Source organism: Amblyomma americanum, chromosome 4 (assembly GCF_052857255.1).
Source record: "Amblyomma americanum isolate KBUSLIRL-KWMA chromosome 4, ASM5285725v1, whole genome shotgun sequence".
In the NCBI taxonomy this organism is placed as follows: domain Eukaryota; kingdom Metazoa; phylum Arthropoda; class Arachnida; order Ixodida; family Ixodidae; genus Amblyomma; species Amblyomma americanum.
In genome coordinates, this window is record NC_135500.1 from 216,867,181 (window position 1) to 216,887,502 (window position 20,322).

Consider the following 20,322-nt stretch of genomic DNA (forward strand, 5'->3'; position numbering starts at 1 on the left):
TGTCTTGCCTCTCAATCTCATTTGGACAATGCTCACATCTTAGTGAAGAAGACTGATGGCTGCAGACAGCGAACACTACCACAAAACATAGAATCAGTGCTCAGCACAGGACTTGCGCTTGCTCTCCCAGCACTTAAGACTTACCTATCACAGCGGTCCTCATGAAATCAGCCTGATGAAACTCTTCACTTCTAAGGTTTATCACAAAGGCAAGCAAAATCACATAAAACAAACTTTACTGGCCACTTTATCAAGCACAGGCTGCCTCTGCCCTTCTAGTGTCGTTCCCATATGTCACGTAACCATCTCGGAAGGTGCTTCCCCCACATCTGCTGCTGCTCCACTCGAGGACTCCCGCAGATTCTCCCCACCGCCATCCTGAGGCGCCATCATGGGCTCTGGCACCTCGACGTCACGGCAGGTGGCATGCTGCAGCTCCCAACGTATCTCGGGCGTGATCGAATGGTGCGGCTGGGCACGCAGCAGTACCAGTAGGGCCTCCTTCTGCTCCGAAGAGATGTCGCCCTTGTAGCGCTGGCAGAAGCTCAGCAGGCACTGGTGCCATAGCACTGGAAGCTCCCGCTGCTCACGCTCGAACCTACAGTGACAACGTTGGTTTTCTCTCACTCACTTCCTTACAAAATGATGCAGAAAGACTCAACTCTTCTGTAAGCATCCAATGCACACCACACTGGATGTAGACTAATAACAGATGCAGGCCATAATGCAAGCCACAGATAGATCTAACATACTCAGTTCAGACCACAAGATCAAAGCGATGGCATGAAAGTCAAGTTGTAATATTCTGCACCTGTAACGCGGCTGACATCGTGACATGTACTTTTCCCCACGGTTCCATGAGAAAGGTGCCAAGTGGGTTGCAACGTATTTGCTACACCAGCTGTTCCTAACGTTTTGGTGCAAAGAATCCATAGACTTCAAAAGGGAAGCATTTACACCAGTCTGTGACAACAATGCAACCTCGCACAACAGTGCCACTGATTTCTCCAAAGAGGCTCACCTGAGGAAATGGTGAACGATGGCATCAATGACACGGTAGGGAAGTGTGTACTTCTTATCGAGCAGCAGACGCAAGAAGATGGAGCTGGCGCCCGTGTATGGCATCTCAGCTATCTTGAGCATGGCCGCGCACGCATGCAGCATTGGGACCGAGTTCTTACTCAGCACGCTGCCGACAATGATGGCTTCACGCAGCGTGCATGTGCCTGACTGTGGCAGAAAAAAAGAAGGAACGGCATTCCTTTGAATTATTTTTTCACTCTTAGAGAGACAGGCCAAATTTAGCACTTCTCCATCTCCTCGAAGCCACTGGTTAAAACTTCACTGCTTGCTCAAAACAATCATATATTATTCCATTGCCAACAATTCTCTCAGTGCAAAATACGAGTTTGAAGGATGAAACAGTTAAGCAACAGCACATGACTACATTTTGTGTTTACCTTACAACACAGTTCAGAAGAGCGTGTTGTCAGGCAAGTTGGCTTTGCATGATATAAATGAAGTGGGCACAAAACTTGGACAAGGACCGAGAAGAAACACATACAACTGACAAGCGCTTGTCAGTTGTCGTATGTGTTTCTTCTCGGTCCTTGTCCAAGTTTTGCGCCCACTTCATTTATATATCTTGCAACACATATTACACAACTCGTGTAACAAGGTGCCCTTATTCTGTCTATAACACCGCAGGATAAAGGTGCTTGTAACATGGATCTTTCTCATGCCATCCTGTAAACCGGGGGTTCTCAATCTCTTTTATTAGCCTTGTGACACCCGGACAGCTCTGAAAAGGGGCTGAGACCCAGAGCATCTTGGCTTTTGTTTCTACCTACTTAATATGCATGCAAAACAAAACATGTAGATGCTCCACGCCTCAAAAAATGCCAAAATTCAAATTCAACTAATAACGATTAGCTGTATTGTAAAACAACATGATGTAAGAAATTACAGCACGATTAGTCACAAACAGAAAGGAGAGGTGGGAGCTGAAGCGAGGATGGACGTAGTGCTTAAGGAACCCTAAAAGTACTCCATAGAACCCAAGGATTGCAAAGAACCTAGTTGAAGAACTCCTGATGTAGACTCTAGACTTATCAAGGAAGGGTTACTGCAGCACTAGGCAGGAGTGCGGTAATGGCATGCTACATAAATTAGTGCTCACCACACTGACAGTTTCAAAATTACACTTGGCTGGAAGAGAAGGAATGCGAGCTTGTGGAGAACACAATAAATGGAATGTGAACAATGCAGTATGCAATATACCCTCAGATAGCCACTCTTTGACTGGTTAATAGCCTAGTATGCAGATATCCATGACCTGCATGGCACAAGAACCACAATAAAAGCTATGCATAGTGTTTCAAGGAACACTCATGTCCACAAGTGGCCTAGCTTTATTTTTCTCCACTTGTGTACAGCAGCAAAATCAGAGCAGAATAAACACCAAAGCAAACAAAAAGCACAGACACAGTAAAGTTGGTTCAGTGGTTCTAGTTGGAGCCCTGGTACACTGGCTCGGAAAAACAGGACACTAGAGGTTCTTGGCAATGACAGACAGTCGACTTTAGCTATCTAAACTATACAGGTGTCAATATAGAAGCGATAAACGCATGGCCAGCCTAGCCAACCACCTCAAGTTGAAGCCAGGGACACACATCCCAACCACTAAGTGTGGCGTGCGTTGTGCCAGCCCTCAGCAAGCAAAGAACTCCCTGCGCTTGACCTCACCGAACAGATGAGAGCACAACAGAAGCCCCCCCACTGAAAGGTGCATGGAGCCTAAATATTAGCCTTGCCATCCTCTCAGGAAAACAGAAGAAACAAATCCAGAAAATAGAATGCTTCCTCTACTAGGGGCAACTTCGAGCTGGTCGGCGTCCAATAGGTTTTGAGGAGAAAAGCGGGGATAATGAAGGGTACATGAGTGCGAAGACGAATTGGGTACACCCAGACACTAAGCCATTCCCCGCACTGTTGTCCAAACACAGCAGCTGCTTCCAACGACAGACACACCAATTCACTTTTTCACAAAGCCACCCTAAGAGTGTGCACCTTCTCTTTCTCTGCCATCTCTTGCGCTCCCACAGGTTGAAAAGAAGCTGCCAACTTGTACCGCTCATATAAGCACAGTCCATATCGGCAACAGGCGAAGTCAGCAGACCCAAACACACACCATGCAGTTGGCACCTCACACATATTGCGCGCTTATGTTTTCAACCACTTTTCTGGGCGACAGAAAATTTACAAGCACTACTCAGTGGGTGCCACATCTCAAAAAAGACAAATGACATCCAACCAGTACTGAACATACACATACAGTATTGTGCGTTTTTATCGTGAAGACTTTCAAAAGTTTCCCCGCCTCAACCGCTGCCTCATTTGCGATGAAACTGCACACAGAGCTTGCGTATTATGGTAACTTTTGTATCGTAGCAAGTTTGACAACGGTACTTCCTTAGTTAAACCGTGCATGATGCGAAAACGTAATCGTCTACGTAGAGATCGGCAAACCAAAGCCCGCAGACGACGTTTTTTCGCTGAAGAGCGGCAGTGGCGCCATCTGTGTTTGTAGTGGAAAATGTCACGACAAAGCCACCGAGGCGAGCATTGCAAACAATTTTCGTTGAAAGGTGAAATCAGTTGTTCTAATATTTTTTCCTGCTCAATTAGCCGATAATGTTGTAAGCGCTTCACTTGAAGCAGACGAAACGGCCGGAACGGCATAATCAAACGGCCCGCGCTTCTTGCAATGTTCGCCTCGGCGGCCTTGTGACATTTTCCACTGAAAAATCAGATGGCGCCACTGCCGCTCTTAAGCGAAAAAACGTCGTCTGCGGGTTTTGGTTCGCCGATCTCTACGTAGACGATTACGTTTTCGCATCATGCACGGCTCAACTAAGTAAGTACCGTTGTAAAACTTGCTCCGATACAAAAGTTACCATAATACGCAAGCTCTATCTGCAGTTTCACGGCAAATGAGCCAGCGGTTGAGGCGGAGAAATTTTTTTAAGTGTTCACGATAAAAACGCACAACACTGTATATTGTTTATATAAAGTGAGAATTCTCTTTATAGAATTCATGACTAGGAGCCATTTTAGATTGCACATTAATACTACCACATGCACAGAGAGGTCAACGAGTGCCCACAGCAAATGGAGTAGAGTGCATTTTGCCTCATTAGGAAAGATCATTTCAACAAGAAGACATACATAGTACCTCATCATTATGCATTTGATCACTCAGATGTTTGGTGCAAGCTGTGAAAACAATATGCAGAAAATAAAAAGAAGCCCTCTGACACAAGAAATATATAACCCCAACACCAACCTCACAGAGAGGAAGTATGATGCCTTTGAAGAAGGCGCCTGGTTTGAACAGGGCTTTGCGCAGAGCCTGAAAAAAGTGCAAAAATAAAACATTTCAGAGAAAATGTCTTGACGACATCATAGAGAAAACAGGCCACCTCTAGGACGGGCAAAGACACATACCACAACTAAACAGGGAATAGCGCTAAACTGGTTACAAGGCAAAAAGATGAAAAGCAATGAAATAACGACTATACAGACGAAGCACACTTCATCAGTATGATCGTTACTTCACGTTTTTTCCATCTTTTCGCCTCGTAACCAGTTTACTGCGATTCCCTGCACAAAGAACAACCAACTAGTTCCTCATTCTTGCCCTGTTAGCAGATGACAGAATTCTTGCTTTTTTTTTGTTTGATTTTAAGTGTAGCTAGCAGCGCCAACATTTATTGTAGGCATGTGCTACAGTAAGGGTTTCAGCAGCATTTAAAACACAGCTCCATCAAAGAGATTGCTTTTGACTGCAGGCAGGACAGACATCAGAAAACGGGCAAGCATGCTCACTGGTTAACCTATCAACTAATATCAATTATGTAACTTTTTAATTAGTATTACAGTTATGCAGGTAACAATAATCAGAAATTTGCACCTAGTCCTATGTACATGCTATATCAGCTTTTAGATTCAGCAAAATACAACAGGCCCCAGTATGGCAACACAGTTCTCTCTGGGAGCATGAAATCGGAGCTTGGTAACTAAGGATACTAAACGTCACAAGCCACATTCCATATGCACCTTATGGAGAAACAAAGAATATAATTTCAAGCACCTACATATCATATTTGGAGCACTACGGTGATTCTGTCATTGACATGACATTTGTCATTTCTGGCTATGTCCACAGTTTTTTCTGCTGCTTATGTTTTGCTTCCCAGACTATGCTTCCACAACTTTAACATTAATTATTCTAACGTTCTAAACAATCTAGCATTTTCCTCTTTACTTCTCACACTCATTAGTGCACGATCGTGCCATTTTTTACAACAGCCAGACCTGCAGTTGTCTCAGCTCTGTAATACCAAGAGGTTGCAAAAATTTCTCCTGGTACTTAAAAAAAAAAAAAGAGAAAAACTAGGCTTAACGTTTCTAACACACCTGGTAGAGATGGTAGTTCAGCTTCTTGTACTCTGCTATGTCATCCCGTACTCGTGGCAGCAGTACTAGGTTGTAAAACCTGAGGTTAGGGAAAAAGTAAAATGTATTAAACTTTAACTTTGCAACATACGTTTCTTCAAACTTCAAATGTTTTTCACAAGATTCATAAACTAAGTTTCAGAATGCGCTCACTCTTCCGAAATGTTTATACTGAAGGGTCCCCTGACCAACCGTGCACCCTTCCTTCTTGCTGAGGCTTTCTTTCCCCTCGTAGCACTGCTAGCCTGCTGAAAGCTAGAAGGTCATACACATGCAGCTTGTGCACTCCTGACACTTGGCCAATCCCATGACAAGATACTGTGTCTTTGCCTTCCGCTCCTTCAGAACATATTTGCGATGCACCTATGAACAAGCCTTGCTATATCCTCAAGCAAGAATGCTGGCTAATGATTCTTTGGCACCTGTGATGTACCAGGTTGTGTGGTAATGGCATGAAAAAATGTTGAGCACTTAAACAGCTGCCTTAATGTTTTAACACGGTGATCAGGAGCCCTTATAACTTACGGCCAAACTGGAACAATGTTTAATTAAACGAGTCATGCCAGGATGAAGCCATGAGCAAATGCTCTCAGCAAAGTGAAATGTGAAGGACTCGTTTAGTCTCTATAATCTCTTCCTACATTGCAAACCTCCTGCTGCATCATCTTGTGAGATGATGTGAGAGCAAGGAACACTTTTTCCTGCCAGCAAAGATTTGCATACAGCTTTTCATGTAAACATGAGTGACAATACACACCTCTGAGCCATCTTCTCCTTTAGGTTAGAAGCGAAAATCCGGGTTGCCTGGTACATCGCAGCTGATGACCACGAATCAGGGTCAGTCAGGTATAGCACCTGCAACAGGACACAAAGAACTAAGTCCCCCTAAGGCCAATGGCAATCATACAAAGCAATAACACAAGCACAATGACTGCACCAAACACAGCCAACAGCAACCACAAGGAACTCCTGCAAAGAACACTGCTGTCACAGCATGGGCCATGAAGACAAAAACTAGGGGTGTGAAAATGTTCGAAACGTCAAACGGTATTTCACTATTCAAACTATTTGAACCTCCGAAACGTTCAGGGATTAAAAATCTCTTGCTTATCTAAACTTGTGGCGAAGCATCACGACATTCCCAAACAGAGCACCTTCCACTTCTCAAGCGAGTTAATTTTCTATTTCCTCATAGGATCGACTGCCGGCACGCGGCAAAAGCAATCAATGCGTTGACAACCATTGAGAGCTGCCGCTGTGCGCTCACAGGTCGGAAAATGAAGTGCACAGCACTATGTAGCACGTCACTGCATCTAGCTATGATGTGGTTAACAGCTGGCTGTGGATCTGAATGGCAGCGATCCTATATTTGCTTTGCACCCAAAAGTTTGATATCTGCACACCACTAATAAATGTCTTTTTTTTTTATAGGCCATGTTTCTCAGAACATTTCATCTGTAATCTAACTTGGCAGTATTTGAAAAATATTCAATTCAATTTGCTATTCACACAGCTCTATAAAAAACTGCAAAAAAAAATAAAGCAACTGTTCGGAAATCTATATTCTGGGAACATACCTCATTTGCTATGTTTCTTATACCTTGACAGTTCATCGATATATATACCAATATGGTTTAAATAAACATTTGTACGTTCAATTCCTGGAGAAGTTCATGTATGAACAGCACATTTTCTACATGTCTGAATTCCGGCACCTTGCAAATACATGTGAGAGGTTGAGGCTGAGCCTTGCAAATATTCTGCGAGCAATTGCTCCATTGTACCGACACTTAGATGTTAATTAAAATCTGCAATTTCTAGCGCAGATCTGTGACCTGGCAGATCTATGTCAGTTATCCATGGTAAAACAGCGTGGAAAAAGCACGAGGACGGAACAAACACGACGACACGAACGCTGACTTTCAACTGGTGATTTATTACGCATGTATGTACATATACTATTCCCACCAAACACTAAACAGAACAAAAAATATTCAAGAAACACTGCGTCATCACTGAATACATTAAATCTACCTTGCTGCCAGTGTTTCTTGAATATTTTTTATTCTGTTTAGTGTTTGGTGGGAATAGTATATGTACACACGTGCGTAATAAATCACCAGTTGAAAGTCAGCGCTCGTGTTGTCGTGTTTGTTCCGTCCTCGTGCTTTTTCCGCGCTGTTTTACCATGGATAATAGCAACCAACTTGCTCAGCTTTCCGTACCTCTATGTCAGCATGCACACAATCCCCACATTAGTCATCAACTGCAGTTGTCACCATCTAGAGTTCCGGCCACAGTCTCAAAGAAGTTTTAGGCGGGAAGCCTCCTTTCTTTATGAGTGATGTCCACGCAGGTAGGCAAGATCTTTAAAAGAGGCATGCGACGTTCCTGCCCTCTTGAGGGAAGTGAGTAGAACACACCTTTCTGTGTTGAATTCTGGGCAGGTCATGAGGTAATGTGCTACGTCACTGCGCACACCACATGAAGGACACAGCAGAGATGATGCCAGGCCCGTCTTATGCAAATGTTCTGGGTACGAGCCGAATCCATGTGAATGCGGTGCAGTAAAGTGGTTTCAGGTCTTTTTAGTCCCTTAGTCACATGTTTGGCTTGGTGAGCACCACAGCGAACTGAAATGGCTGAGGACCGTTTCTTCGAAGCATCTCTTGACATCTTGAGAGACTTTTTTTGATGGATTCGCAAACAGCGCTGCATGGGCGAGGATGTCCGCCACCTCGTTGCCCAAAATGCCTCTGTGCGAGGGTACCCATTAGAAATGTATAGAATAGCCTCTACTGTGCAGTTCATGCACCAAGCACAAAGAGCTAAGAGACAACCTTTCAAAGGGGAACTCGAGCTCTAACCTTTGAAGGGCAGATTTCGAATCTGTCAGGATGGCACCAGGTTGAGCCTGACAAGACCTAAGCCTCCGTAACGCCGCTTCAATGGCCATGCTTTCAGCCGCTGTGAAGGACATGACCCAGGTAAGGCGTACAGGCCAGGAAATATTCAAAGATGGAATATGTAATGCTGCCACACCAGCTTCGCTAACTTTTCCACAGAACTATCAGTATAAACTTGGAGATGGAGAGCATATTCTGTTTCAAAATGCTCGAATACAAGTCAATGCGTTTCAGTCAAAGGAGTACGGAGTACTCCGCCTAGCGAGAGGTCGAAGAACGGTCAAAGCACATTCGATACTCTCAAATAACGAAGGTAGGTTTAACTGCTGGCTTCATCTCCGTACGTTAAGACCTAGGGAACTCAGAGTGTTAAGTGGTAAGTAAGCTCGGGACTCTTATCTCTTTCGAAGGTGCTATAGAAGAGCTCACCCAGCTACCATCTTTCTGAGGCAACCAAGCTGCACCTTTGTAAACCCACAAGGCTAAGAGATTTAGATAGTAACTCATAAAGAACTTGACTCTTTGCTGTCACCTGTGGAACTCCAAGCACTCTCATTAGACTATTTCGGTGCAAAATTTCAAGAGTCAAACTGAGAAGTGGATGGGGATATTAAAGCTAGTTGATACATTACGCGGCTCATCATCAGGGCATCATGAAGCCTGATCATTGAGGAAGGATGATTAACCCATTATTAACTAGCAATTCTATGGGTTACACTGAGGCGCATTGAGGCATTACACTGAAGACAGAGATAAGGCAATCGAGTCCACAGCTCGCTGCCACTGAAAATGGGAATCAAGGATGACCGATGCCAAGGAAGCGCATGCGACTATTCTGGCGAATGCATGAGCTGCCAAGGTCTATCTTCAACAACGTATAACATCTTCCATAATGTGGAAAATGCCACAAAGCCAGATTTTTCCACTAATATAGACAATCCCACGTTTAAAATAATCTTGTACTGAAAGTACGGTCTGTCGAGCTATCAAGGCTAATCGCTTATGCTGGTAGCCGGTATAGCAAAGTCGTCGGCATATAACAGACATATGGGCCTGCTTGTAATTTTTCTTCAAGGCCTTGGGATGACTAGCCATTGCAACATTAAAGAGCGAGGGTGAAAGAACACTTCCCTGAGGCACACCTCGCAATAGAGCCCTTTCCGTGCTTGAAGTGGTCCCTAACCTCACTCGAATCGAACGACCACAGATGAACGAATTAATGAATCAGAGAAGATGGCCTTGTACACCCATGGCTTGTGAACTATTTAGTATTGAGCTCTGAAGGACGCTATGATAGGCTTTTGTTCATCATCATCAGCCTGACTATGCCCACTGCAGGGCAAAGGCCTCTCCAGTTAATTCTGCTCTTTGCCAGCTGCGGACACCGTATCCCTGCAAACTTCTCAATCTCATTCACCCAGCTATTTCTTCCGCCTCCTGTTACACTTGCATTTTCTTTGAATCCACTCCATTACCAGTTATCTTGCCTTTGCCAAGACCATTTCTTCCTCTTGATTGCGACTAGGATGTCATTTAACTTGCGTTTGCCCCTCACCCACTCTGCCCGCTTCCATTTTTTTTTTTTACATTACACCTATCATTTTTCTTTCCATAACTCGCTGCATTGTCCTTAACGCTGAACCTTTTCGTTAGAACCCATATTTCCGCAGCATAGGTGAGTACCAGTAAGATTGTGGAGAACCTGTTTCCCCCCTCCGTTTCCATGCGGCCCATCTTCATCATCGGCCATCGGGACGGACAGCCCCCGGCTGGGCGAGGAGGGAAGTCTCCCTCATGGGGGAAAGGAAACGGCGACGGGAGCGCCACCTCGTAGGTTACGCGGAATTCTGCGGAACCGGAGAGAGGCCCTTCGGGATCCGGCCAGCGTGGTGAGCGGTTGGAGCCGCACGCTCTCGTCACCTTCCGCGGCAAGCACACGGGGATCCGTTGTGCCTTGTCGCTGGACTTCTGGTTCCAGGCAGCGAAGCGAGCGCAGCAAACGCGCGCTCTGACCGCCTTCCCCAGCAAATGCTAGGGAATGGCTTTGCCCCAAGAATGCAGCGCGCATGGGAAAACCCGGCCGCCATTATCGGCGCATACAAACGTTCGCCGCCGATACCTCCGAAGTCGCGCCCCTGTCCCAGCCGGTAAGTCGGAAGTCCTTCTTACGTAGCCTTCTATTTCCGAGGAATGCCTCGTTGATGTTTTGTAGCTAGCTGGCCCACTCTGTGTATTAATTGCAAGTGTAATAAATAGCATATGAGTGTTAACGCTGTGTCGTCCCTTCCCTTTGTCCCTCGAGCACGAACCCCAACCGCGGTTAGCGAGCGGGAACGCTGCATCCGCGGAGTGGGAGTGCGGGCGGGGCGAAAGGTTTGTTCCCCCATATTTCCACAGTGGCGTCCCAACGTGTGGCAAGCTCTTGGGACGAGGGACGGCAGTCAGTTCGGTTCGTGGAATGCCCGCCCGGATTTGGAACAGCGTTAGGCCTGAACCGAATTCGGAGTTGCTAACAAGGCGAAGATGCTTTCTTGACAGCGAGATGAGCGTAATAGCAGCATGGGAGGATTGCCGTGCATGCTACGCTTTTGATGAGCACTTCATCGGTACACCTGTGGAAGGTGAACCTACGAGGTCCGCTCATGGAGAGCGAGACCGAGACGTCCACGGAGAACAGCAAGCCAGAAGCGAGTGAATGCGGAAGCCTGGAGGGTGGCCCGATTTTTCTTGTACATAGTTGTAAATATTCTCTGTTCTGTCTCTTTGGCTCTGGGAGCCGGGTGCCGTAGTCAGCTGTTTTGGATTGCAGTCGTGATTACAGGAAAAGCACCGGGGCGCTGCGACACCGCGAGAAGCGGTAGGCGCCGTTCGCGTTAGGGTCACCTTGGCAGAGACGTATCTCCTCGTGGCGTTGTGTTCTAGCTATTGTCCTTGGCCCTTTGTTGGCACCCGGAAGTGTAATAGCGAGTAGGCCTAAGGCTCTTCGGGAGCTGCCTGTCGCTTTTGGGAGGACACAGTCGTACCGTGGCACAAGCACGCGCAAACGGGCTTGCTTGTTGTATATTTAACCTCGCTAGAGTCGAGAGGTCTCGCTCAACTACAGAAAGCTGACTTTGTTCGCACGAACTTACTTTTTTGGGCTGCGAAGCGAATTTATAATTTCGCGGAACCAGAGACGCTAACGCAGCTCAAGTGAGCTTAACCATGCCGGAAAGCGAACCGCGAATGTGCTTCGTCTCAAGAGAGCCAGCTACGTTCAAATGAACCGAGCGTTTGGGCGGTGCCGGATAGGATTGTTTGGCACTTGCATTGCTCCGCACTTTACCAAATGGTGAGTTTACGCGGTCTCCATTGTTTTTGATGCAAACTTTTGGAGATCCTAGGAGCGATATGCAGAGTTCAAGAGAAGCTGCCCCGGCCTGCTGTCCATTGTATGGGTCTCTGCCTGCTGCCTTGCGGCCATGAGTCATCGAGCTGCAGTCTCCGGCGAGCAGTTTGCAGCGGCTACGAGAGGGGGGCCAGCCCCTCTACCTTCCAACAAAGGCGCGTCGGCGCGAACAACACCCTCCCGACACGCTAATTTTGGATGCCTGCCGCGGGACAAGGACGGGTGCCTGGTGACCTTGCTGCTCATCGGATGACCCCGGCACCCCGCCTGTACGAGCTGTCTTGCAGTCATCATCGCAACGCTCGTGGCCCCTTCGTCGATGGCATCCATGGACGGGTTCAACCGTAGGCCGACATTTAAGGAGGGAGGGATGTGGAGAACCTGTTTCCCCCCTCCGTTTCCATGCGGCCCATCTTCATCATCGGCCGTCGGGACGGACAGCCCCCGGCTGGGCGAGGAGGGAAGTCTCCCTCATGGGGGAAAGGAAACGGCGACGGGAGCGCCACCTCGTAGGTTACGCGGAATTCTGCGGAACCGGAGAGAGGCCCTTCGGGATCCGGCCAGCGTGGTGAGCGGTTGGAGCCGCACGCTCTCGTCACCTTCCGCGGCAAGCACACGGGGATCCGTTGTGCCTTGTCGCTGGACTTCTGGTTCCAGGCAGCGAAGCGAGCGCAGCAAACGCGCGCTCTGACCGCCTTCCCCAGCAAATGCTAGGGAATGGCTTTGCCCCAAGAATGCAGCGCGCATGGGAAAACCCGGCCGCCATTATCGGCGCATACAAACGTTCGCCGCCGATACCTCCGAAGTCGCGCCCCTGTCCCAGCCGGTAAGTCGGAAGTCCTTCTTACGTAGCCTTCTATTTCCGAGGAATGCCTCGTTGATGTTTTGTAGCTAGCTGGCCCACTCTGTGTATTAATTGCAAGTGTAATAAATAGCATATGAGTGTTAACGCTGTGTCGTCCCTTCCCTTTGTCCCTCGAGCACGAACCCCAACCGCGGTTAGCGAGCGGGAACGCTGCATCCGCGGAGTGGGAGTGCGGGCGGGGCGAAAGGCTTTGTTTCCCCCGTATTTCCACAAGATATAGCTGTTGTATACTTCACTGTTATATACTTGACCGGTAATATAGAGTTGTTGTATACTTGACAGTAAGATACAGCTGTTGTATGTTGTTGACGTAGCTTTTGCCACAGCGAGGAAAATGGCTAGTGTTGAAAGGCCAAAAGCCCTCTGATGTTCAACGCGACTTACCAGGTCCAAGGCGCTATCTTTGGCCCTCAAACCTGGGCGGAATCCAGTCATGCTTTATGTTTAGTTAACGTTTAGGAAACTGCAGACAGCCCTGAGCGGCCTTCGGCTTTGGTGTGCACTGCAGACAGCCTTGAGCGGCCTTCGGCTTTGGTGTGCACCTAGTCCTGATGGCATTACCAACTAAATGCTGGAAAACCCCTCTCTGGACCACAGGAAGGCACTCTTGAACTACTTCAATCAAGTTTGGCAGACCGGCCAAGTTCTGCCGTCAGGGAAGATGGCTTGTGTTTGATCTGGTGCTGAAGCCTAGTAAAGAAATGACACTGACCTGGCCTCATATATGTAGACCCATGTCACTCACCTCCTGATTGGCTAAGCTGATGGAGAAGCTGGCAAGTGCTCGCTTAATGTGGCAGCTAGAGGAAAGCAAGGCAATTCAAATTTTGTGTCAAGCAATCAGTGTGAGTGTGCCAATTACCAGTGAGCATGTAAAGCCGTAATTTTTGTACTGGAGTCGTCATGATGTGCCAGGAGCAGCAGAGGTGTAATGTCTACAAAGAGTAAAGGTCGTTAATCTTCAGCAGCATGGCTTCTGCTGCACTACAGTTTGTTTATCAGTAATATTTGCCCTCCAAGAATCAATAGCCCACCAGTTTGCATTCCATAGATGCCACCAAGAGAAAGCACAAGAAGGTCCCTACTTGTTCCCAGTTGGACAGCGCAGGAATAATCTTGAATGCCTTGGGCAACTTGCCGGACCGGTAGCGACTCAGCACTTTCTTCACTCCACGGTACATTTCGATCACCTTTGGGTCTAAGTCAGCCATCTGCACACTGCCCGCATCTGCAGCAAATTGAAGTGCCTGTCTGGTAAAAACCACTATACCGCGCGCAAGCACACAGCTCTCCACAGACATTCGACATCACCACACGTCAAAGGTCAGATCGAGCAAATGTCAGAGAGCGAAATAAGCAGCACAGCCTTGGCATACAGTTAAATGCTCACGGTACCCAAAACACGGCAATCAACAAAAATGTATTCCAGCTCAGAATGCACCATGCCCACAGTTGCAAATAAAATCTATGCATGCGTACATTTTCCAACTGAAGTTTAAGCACTAGTCTGCCACTAAGGATTAACTCTCGGGTCCGGCCACCGTGCCAGCTGTTGAAGAGACAATGGATATGTCAACACCAGTGTCTAGTCTGCTGCCACTAATAAAAGATTTGGCTTTCCTGCAGAGGTTCGGAGGACTGCAAGCAGAAAAGCAGAGCTAGTTATAATCGAACGATTTCAAAAACGATTCTATTCCAATCTTTTATTCCCCACTCTTGGTCACTGACTGAACCAATGCCATGCCTGATGGGGGGCATGGCATCAAAATGGAATAGAAACGATTTTAGAATCTCTGTATTATACCTGCCCAGTGGTCGGTTTGGGATGAAATAGTGTTGGTCGATTGCTATGCCAAAAGCCACGAGACTGTGCCCCCTGTTTTAAACAAAAAATGCTCCGAGCACGGTACTCAATGTGATATGTTTGCATTACTTGTTCATCTAGTGACAACATTGCCAGTTTCCATGAAAGAGGGATTAATTCCAATTCTTCTACTTGAATTAAGCTACACAACTGATATCACCTGCAGCTGGCATAAAGGACACAGCAAAAACAGTGACGCCAAGAAAGATGCACACAGGGACTTACCCGAAAAACGTGTAGCTACCTCGGTCTCGTGCTCTTTCAGCTTCTGCATGATGATGTCAGCCAAAGTGCGCCGAGCCTGAGTGTTCTCACTCATGAACATCTCCAGTGCCTTTTCATCCGCCTCATCCACTTCCTGCAGAGCAAACACAAAAACAGTCGCAATTTCAGTCATGCAAAATCTTCAAGAAACCCGCATCTCAAGCAGAATTTCTCCCAGACGACAGAGCAAGACAGCACAAGTTAGAATCTGGTGGAATTTCCCGCCAGTGAACAAAAGAATGACTTCACTCGACTGCACTTGGAAATTTGTTTAAAAATGACTGATAAGAACAGAGGATTGGGCAAGCTGAATTGGTCCCATTAGGAAACAGTGCAAGTGCAAAGAACGGGAGCAAAATGATGGGGATGCCCTTACTTCATCTTTTGTCATTTTTCATGGTTTTAACATGTTATAAAAGTGCACATATCATCTAGGTTGAACGTGCAGTACTCCTGGAATTGCAAGAAATATGGTATAACTTTAGTAGAGGCAGTGCCAAGCCAGTCCTGCAAGAAAACAGAACTGAAAATTAATTGCTATGAATCTTTTCTGCTCCTGCTGGTGAAGTAAGCACACAATGACTGTTCAATGTGTTCGGTGGAATGCATTTCTACACAGTTTTTACACTTTAAAAAAAAAATGTAGATTTCATCACATGAAGCTGACAATCTTTTTTTTTTTTTTCAAGGGTAGCTCAAATTCAGGGTTTTCTGGTTTTCACCAATTCAGAGAAAACCGCTTCGGGGGTTATTTTTCAGGGTTTATCGCATATATCAAAAACACGGAACCCTATGCATAGAATGCAGAGCAATCATTACTGAACCAAGCGCAGCTCTTTCACTTAACAATGCAAAATAGCAAAAAAAAACAACTACTAGGAACAGCAAAACTGCAACATCATGAAATTTTAAGCAGAAAAATTTGCCATGCTAGTGACAGAACTTGCTTCCTTTTTCCAGTCCGATATGTTTAGCAGAACCTTCCAAGGTGCAGTATATTTTAAATAAGGGAGTAATTACTTATTAGCAACCTCTTATAAACTAAAACCAACCTCGTTTCAGATTTTAAAAAAAGCTGCCTTTCAGATAAAACTAGTGAACCATTAGTGTGCTACTTACAATTGTCTCATAGAATGTGTCATCTTCTTCTGGTTCATCATCATCATCTTCATCACTCGATGCTCCAGTGTTGCCTGGCAGTCGAAGCTTTATGTCGGGGACCTTGAACTTCACTCCCGTTGAGCTGCAGCAATACCAAAGTTTTGCACAAGCTTAACTATGAATACTACACAACTATGGCTAATACATGCTCAGCTGACAAATAAGCGCCCAATCAACAGCACTCGTCAAAGGCCTTTTCAACAAATGCATTTCTCCAAAATAGCAAGACAAGAGAGGACCAGCGACACAGCTACATGGTACAGACAAAAAGGTCAACCAGCTGGTGAAATTTCAGCACCACTCACTGCAAGATGATGCTAAGAAAAGTTTGAAACTGAAAAGGACCATTTTCTTCAGCCTAGAAATCAATTTATTGTCAGTTTTTCCATAAAAGAACTGTAAAAGCATCTAAGGTAGCTTTAGATGCTGTTTCTTGTCCTAGCTGCCATGGTTCTCGCTCTTTCATGCAGTTCTAACAGCTTAGTGCCGAGAAATAAGCGCCTCTTCAAAAAGCAGAACTAGACAAGATGTATTTGAAACCACAAATTTGGGTAACATCAGCTGCTTTGATTTTTCTTTTTTTTTTTTGCATGGTACAGCAAAAAGGCTGCTTTTTAGGGCTTTGAAGGTCTTGGACAGGTGCCTTCACTACCAAAGCCCGTTACAGCTAAGGCGCACCATTTACACCTTGTAGATTGGTTTGTTTGCAAAGAAAGGCAAAGAGGTTGGCCTGAGGTGCACCGTGTGCCTTTGAATAAAAGGTCCCGATTTTCAGATGCCTCTGAAATGCCAGCATGACAGAGGCTTCACTGTGGAGACAATGGGCACGAAGTCACTCACTGTACTTGCATAATAAGGTTTAACGAGCAATTATATTATATGCTAGCAAACCACATAATTATAAGCCTACTATCTACAACAGCGCTGATATAATGTGCGATTTAAAAAAGTCTTATCACCGTGCCGCATAAAGGTATTGCCAGATATGACAGCAGTTTCAACTGTCTCTTGGCACATCATGCTGCTGTTAGACGCGTGAATCCGACAAGCTGTCACTGGATGTCACTAAGAGATAAAGAGCCGAAACATCCGGATAATGACCATGGAAAGGTTGGCAGGACGATCGTAGCCCCAGTTCGGGTGAAGAAGCAGCTTGTAAGCGTCCCCGTATTTCTCGCACAGAAAGGAACCACACAGAACACAGTTCAGAGAGAAGAATCCATATCCTTTGCTCTGTCTTATAAGAGTTTCTTATAAGAGTTCCAGCGTGGAGATGTTTTGTGAACGAGGAAGCGGCCAAATGCTCCTGTGCCATGGCGTACGACCGCAACTGTCACTTCGAGGCAACGGATCGCGGAAACTCAGTGCTCTGCTACAATTCCCAATCTATCTTCCTGCGCACATACACGGCCGTTCTCCGACATACTAAAGTCCGTCCCTCTGTAAAAAGAGGGAACTTCACATGACAGTATAAGCACAGAAAAAGAAATGCTGCGACTAAACCTCAGCCGGCATCATTTCCTGCAGCTCTTGAACGAAGCCATTGCGACGCACCCCAACACGAAACCACGCAGAAACCCGCGGCAACGGAGCTTTCTTATGTCTCGTAGCAACTGACAAGGTAGTGCTGGCAATTAACTGGAGTTAGACATTATGTTTTTAAGGTATGCACGTTATAAAATGTTCCCGGTTAACCAATCAAACTGAAAAAGTCTGGCTTGATCACCTCGACTGGAGCCCATGTTCTTCCTCGAGGTCTTCCTGCTGCTTGCGCGCCTGGTCTAGAATCTTTTTCGTCAGCTTCTCGTCCACGAACTGCAACAAAAGAGCGGCGTGAACAGCGATGTCGGCAGTTGCACGTGCAGGCTTTTTTTTTTTACCAATTCGTCTTCATCCTTGCGGTTCCTAGTCTTTATCCTCGCTCTCCTGGCTGTCACTTCTTCTTTCAGCTGCTCGTCCAAAGGCACATTTCGCTTCTGTTTGCCCACCTTTATTTTACTTGCCTTCCCCATTTTGTATGGAAAATAATCGCTCACGGCAACATCAAACACATGGTCACATGCATACACCACGCTGCTGCCTAGTCGCGGCTTAAAACAACTTTTAGGCTGGGCTAGGATTGAGGTGGATACCCATTAGGATACCGACACTGCTGGCACCATGGACACCTTTTTTTTTTCAATAAAAGTAATAATGGATATAAAACTATTTCTTTATTTATTTGAATGCGTTTGCTTTTACAAAAACTTTCTATGCAAAAGCATGGCATTTAATTGTTGTGGCGCTAGCGTCGCTTCCGCTGTGAGAGCAGACGGCTACTTCGCGGGGCGCGCGCCGGCCCAGCCCGGATTAGAAAAATGATTTAAAGTTGGTCAAAATTAAAGTACAGTACGTATCTAAAATTAGCATCGAATATAGATTTTATTCTCAAAAATTTTATTTACCGGTCTCCATTCGAGTTCGGAAGCGGATATACTGCATCGATAGTTACAGGCTTGGGTTAACCAAAGTAAATTGTCGGTGCAAGTGACCTTGAATGTATTTTAGGGCATTAGTCGGAACGCAGCCTCTTTTACAGCCACATCTATAAGGTATACCGCAGTTTGCAGAGAAACCAGCTCGTAGAAAAGTGCGAGAGCTGTGTAACTCATTCTGAAACACATGCACAAATGAGATAATTTTCAAAATGCTAAACCATCTTGCCCGGCAACACTTAATTACTGAGTGTGTAACTCAGATTTAAAAAGTATTGGAACTTCCGAGAACATATCTTGAACCTAATGGAAACCAGTAGGATTCCTACTGGTTTTAATTGTGTTTTCCGAAGTCCCATTTGCCTTTTGTTGGTTAGGATATGCGACATAATCTCGCATCGCAACTCCTTGAGGTTAGCTTACTCGCATAAGCTGCTCACTTTCCTCCAAACCTTTAAGCCGCAAAGGCCGGCTACATAACGCGCAAAAATGAAAAATTGAACTATCCTTTCACTCCCTCCTTTATCCCTTCCCTTGCGGCGCGGTTCAGGTGTCCAATGGTATATGAGACAGATACTGCGCCATTTCCTTTCCTCCAAAACCAATTATTATTATAATAAACTTCGAGAAAATTAGCTGTGTATTTGATCACAATCATGAGTGAGATAGATATTTTCTTTAAAGTACGTTGAAATTTCAACCGTGTACGTAAGTGCGGTTTACAGGACTGTAGAATTAATGAATGAATGAAAATAAGAAAGAAAGAACACGATTCGTGTTCTTTCGTCGTTCGACATAGCAAGGTTTCTTAATCAATAATTTATCGGTAAATTCATTCATCCGCTCAATCCCACCCAGACAATTAATTATATCCTCAGGGCATCCTGAGAACTTTTTGAGGATATTTTGTTGTCCTGATGATGTCCTCTAATTATCCTCAACAATTAAAAAGTCCTCACAAAGTTTTGTTGTCCGGCCTCGGTATGTCCTCAGCACATTCTCGAACTTATTCCGAAGGATCTTTATTCTTCGCCTCTTTTCAGGACGTCTAATTGAGCCGCCCACAGAATGTGCGCTATTATTTGCTTAATTGTTTCGGGCAGTATGCACGGGGATTATGAAACAGCTTTCATTTTGCTTCTTTTCTCGCTGATAATTAAATTTTGCAAAAGTTTCGCCATGCTCAACAAATGACTGATTCGTTCTCCTGTGCCTGTTTTCATGCTGCTACGACTGTAACTTTCTCTGAAGTTGCATTCTGCGCCGCCTGAATGGAAAAAAACCACTCAGACGAATCTAAACGGTCCAACCCGGCCCATCAGAGGCACGCGGTACACACATATAAGACCAGGCTTAAAAGCAAAAATACCTTATTCCTCAAGGCATATCATTTTGGTTTCCGTCGCTGTCACTATATGTACACAAATATCTCTTAATAAATCTGCAGTTTTTAAGAAATGAAAGCATGCAGGTGCGAGAGATAAAGCTGGTTTTATATCAGTTAAATGCCATATATGATATCGTCCTGCGGGATGTTTATAAGATTTTTTGAGGAATTCTCATCCTCGAGTCGTCTAGCAAAGTACAAACTGAGGACATCCCCATGAGGACATTTGGCCGTGATGCCCTCAAAAAGTACTCAGATTCATGTCCTGTTCGGGAAAAGGACGTTTCGACCATTTGAGGATGTCCTCAGGACGTTTACATGGTACTGCCCGGGTATGAGATCCGCGGTCCAAAGAAGGTAATTCGAGATTAAAGAGAAGTTTATTGGACATGGACCTGGAAGGGACAGCCGTCCCCTGTACAAACAAAGATACAGTACGGGAACTAAAGTCGCCCTACATGCAAAAAAAAAAAAGATACACTAGCTATGGCGACGA

At 45.7% G+C, this 20,322-nt stretch overlaps 1 protein-coding gene across 1 annotated transcript; it reads right to left on the reverse strand.

Moving 5' to 3' along the window:
• Positions 1–219: 219 nt before the first annotated feature.
• On the reverse strand, positions 220–18,075 carry bys (Bystin). Its single transcript, XM_077663382.1, has 10 exons — positions 17,846–18,075; positions 17,692–17,780; positions 15,924–16,047; positions 14,766–14,898; positions 13,762–13,904; positions 6,275–6,372; positions 5,479–5,557; positions 4,346–4,411; positions 1,022–1,230; positions 220–598 (listed from the first exon to the last, which is right to left on the reverse strand). The coding sequence occupies exons 1-10, from the start codon at positions 17,975–17,977 to the stop codon at positions 295–297; spliced, it is 1,377 nt and encodes a 458-aa protein (XP_077519508.1). The 5' UTR covers positions 17,978–18,075; the 3' UTR covers positions 220–294.
• Positions 18,076–20,322: the final 2,247 nt, after the last annotated feature.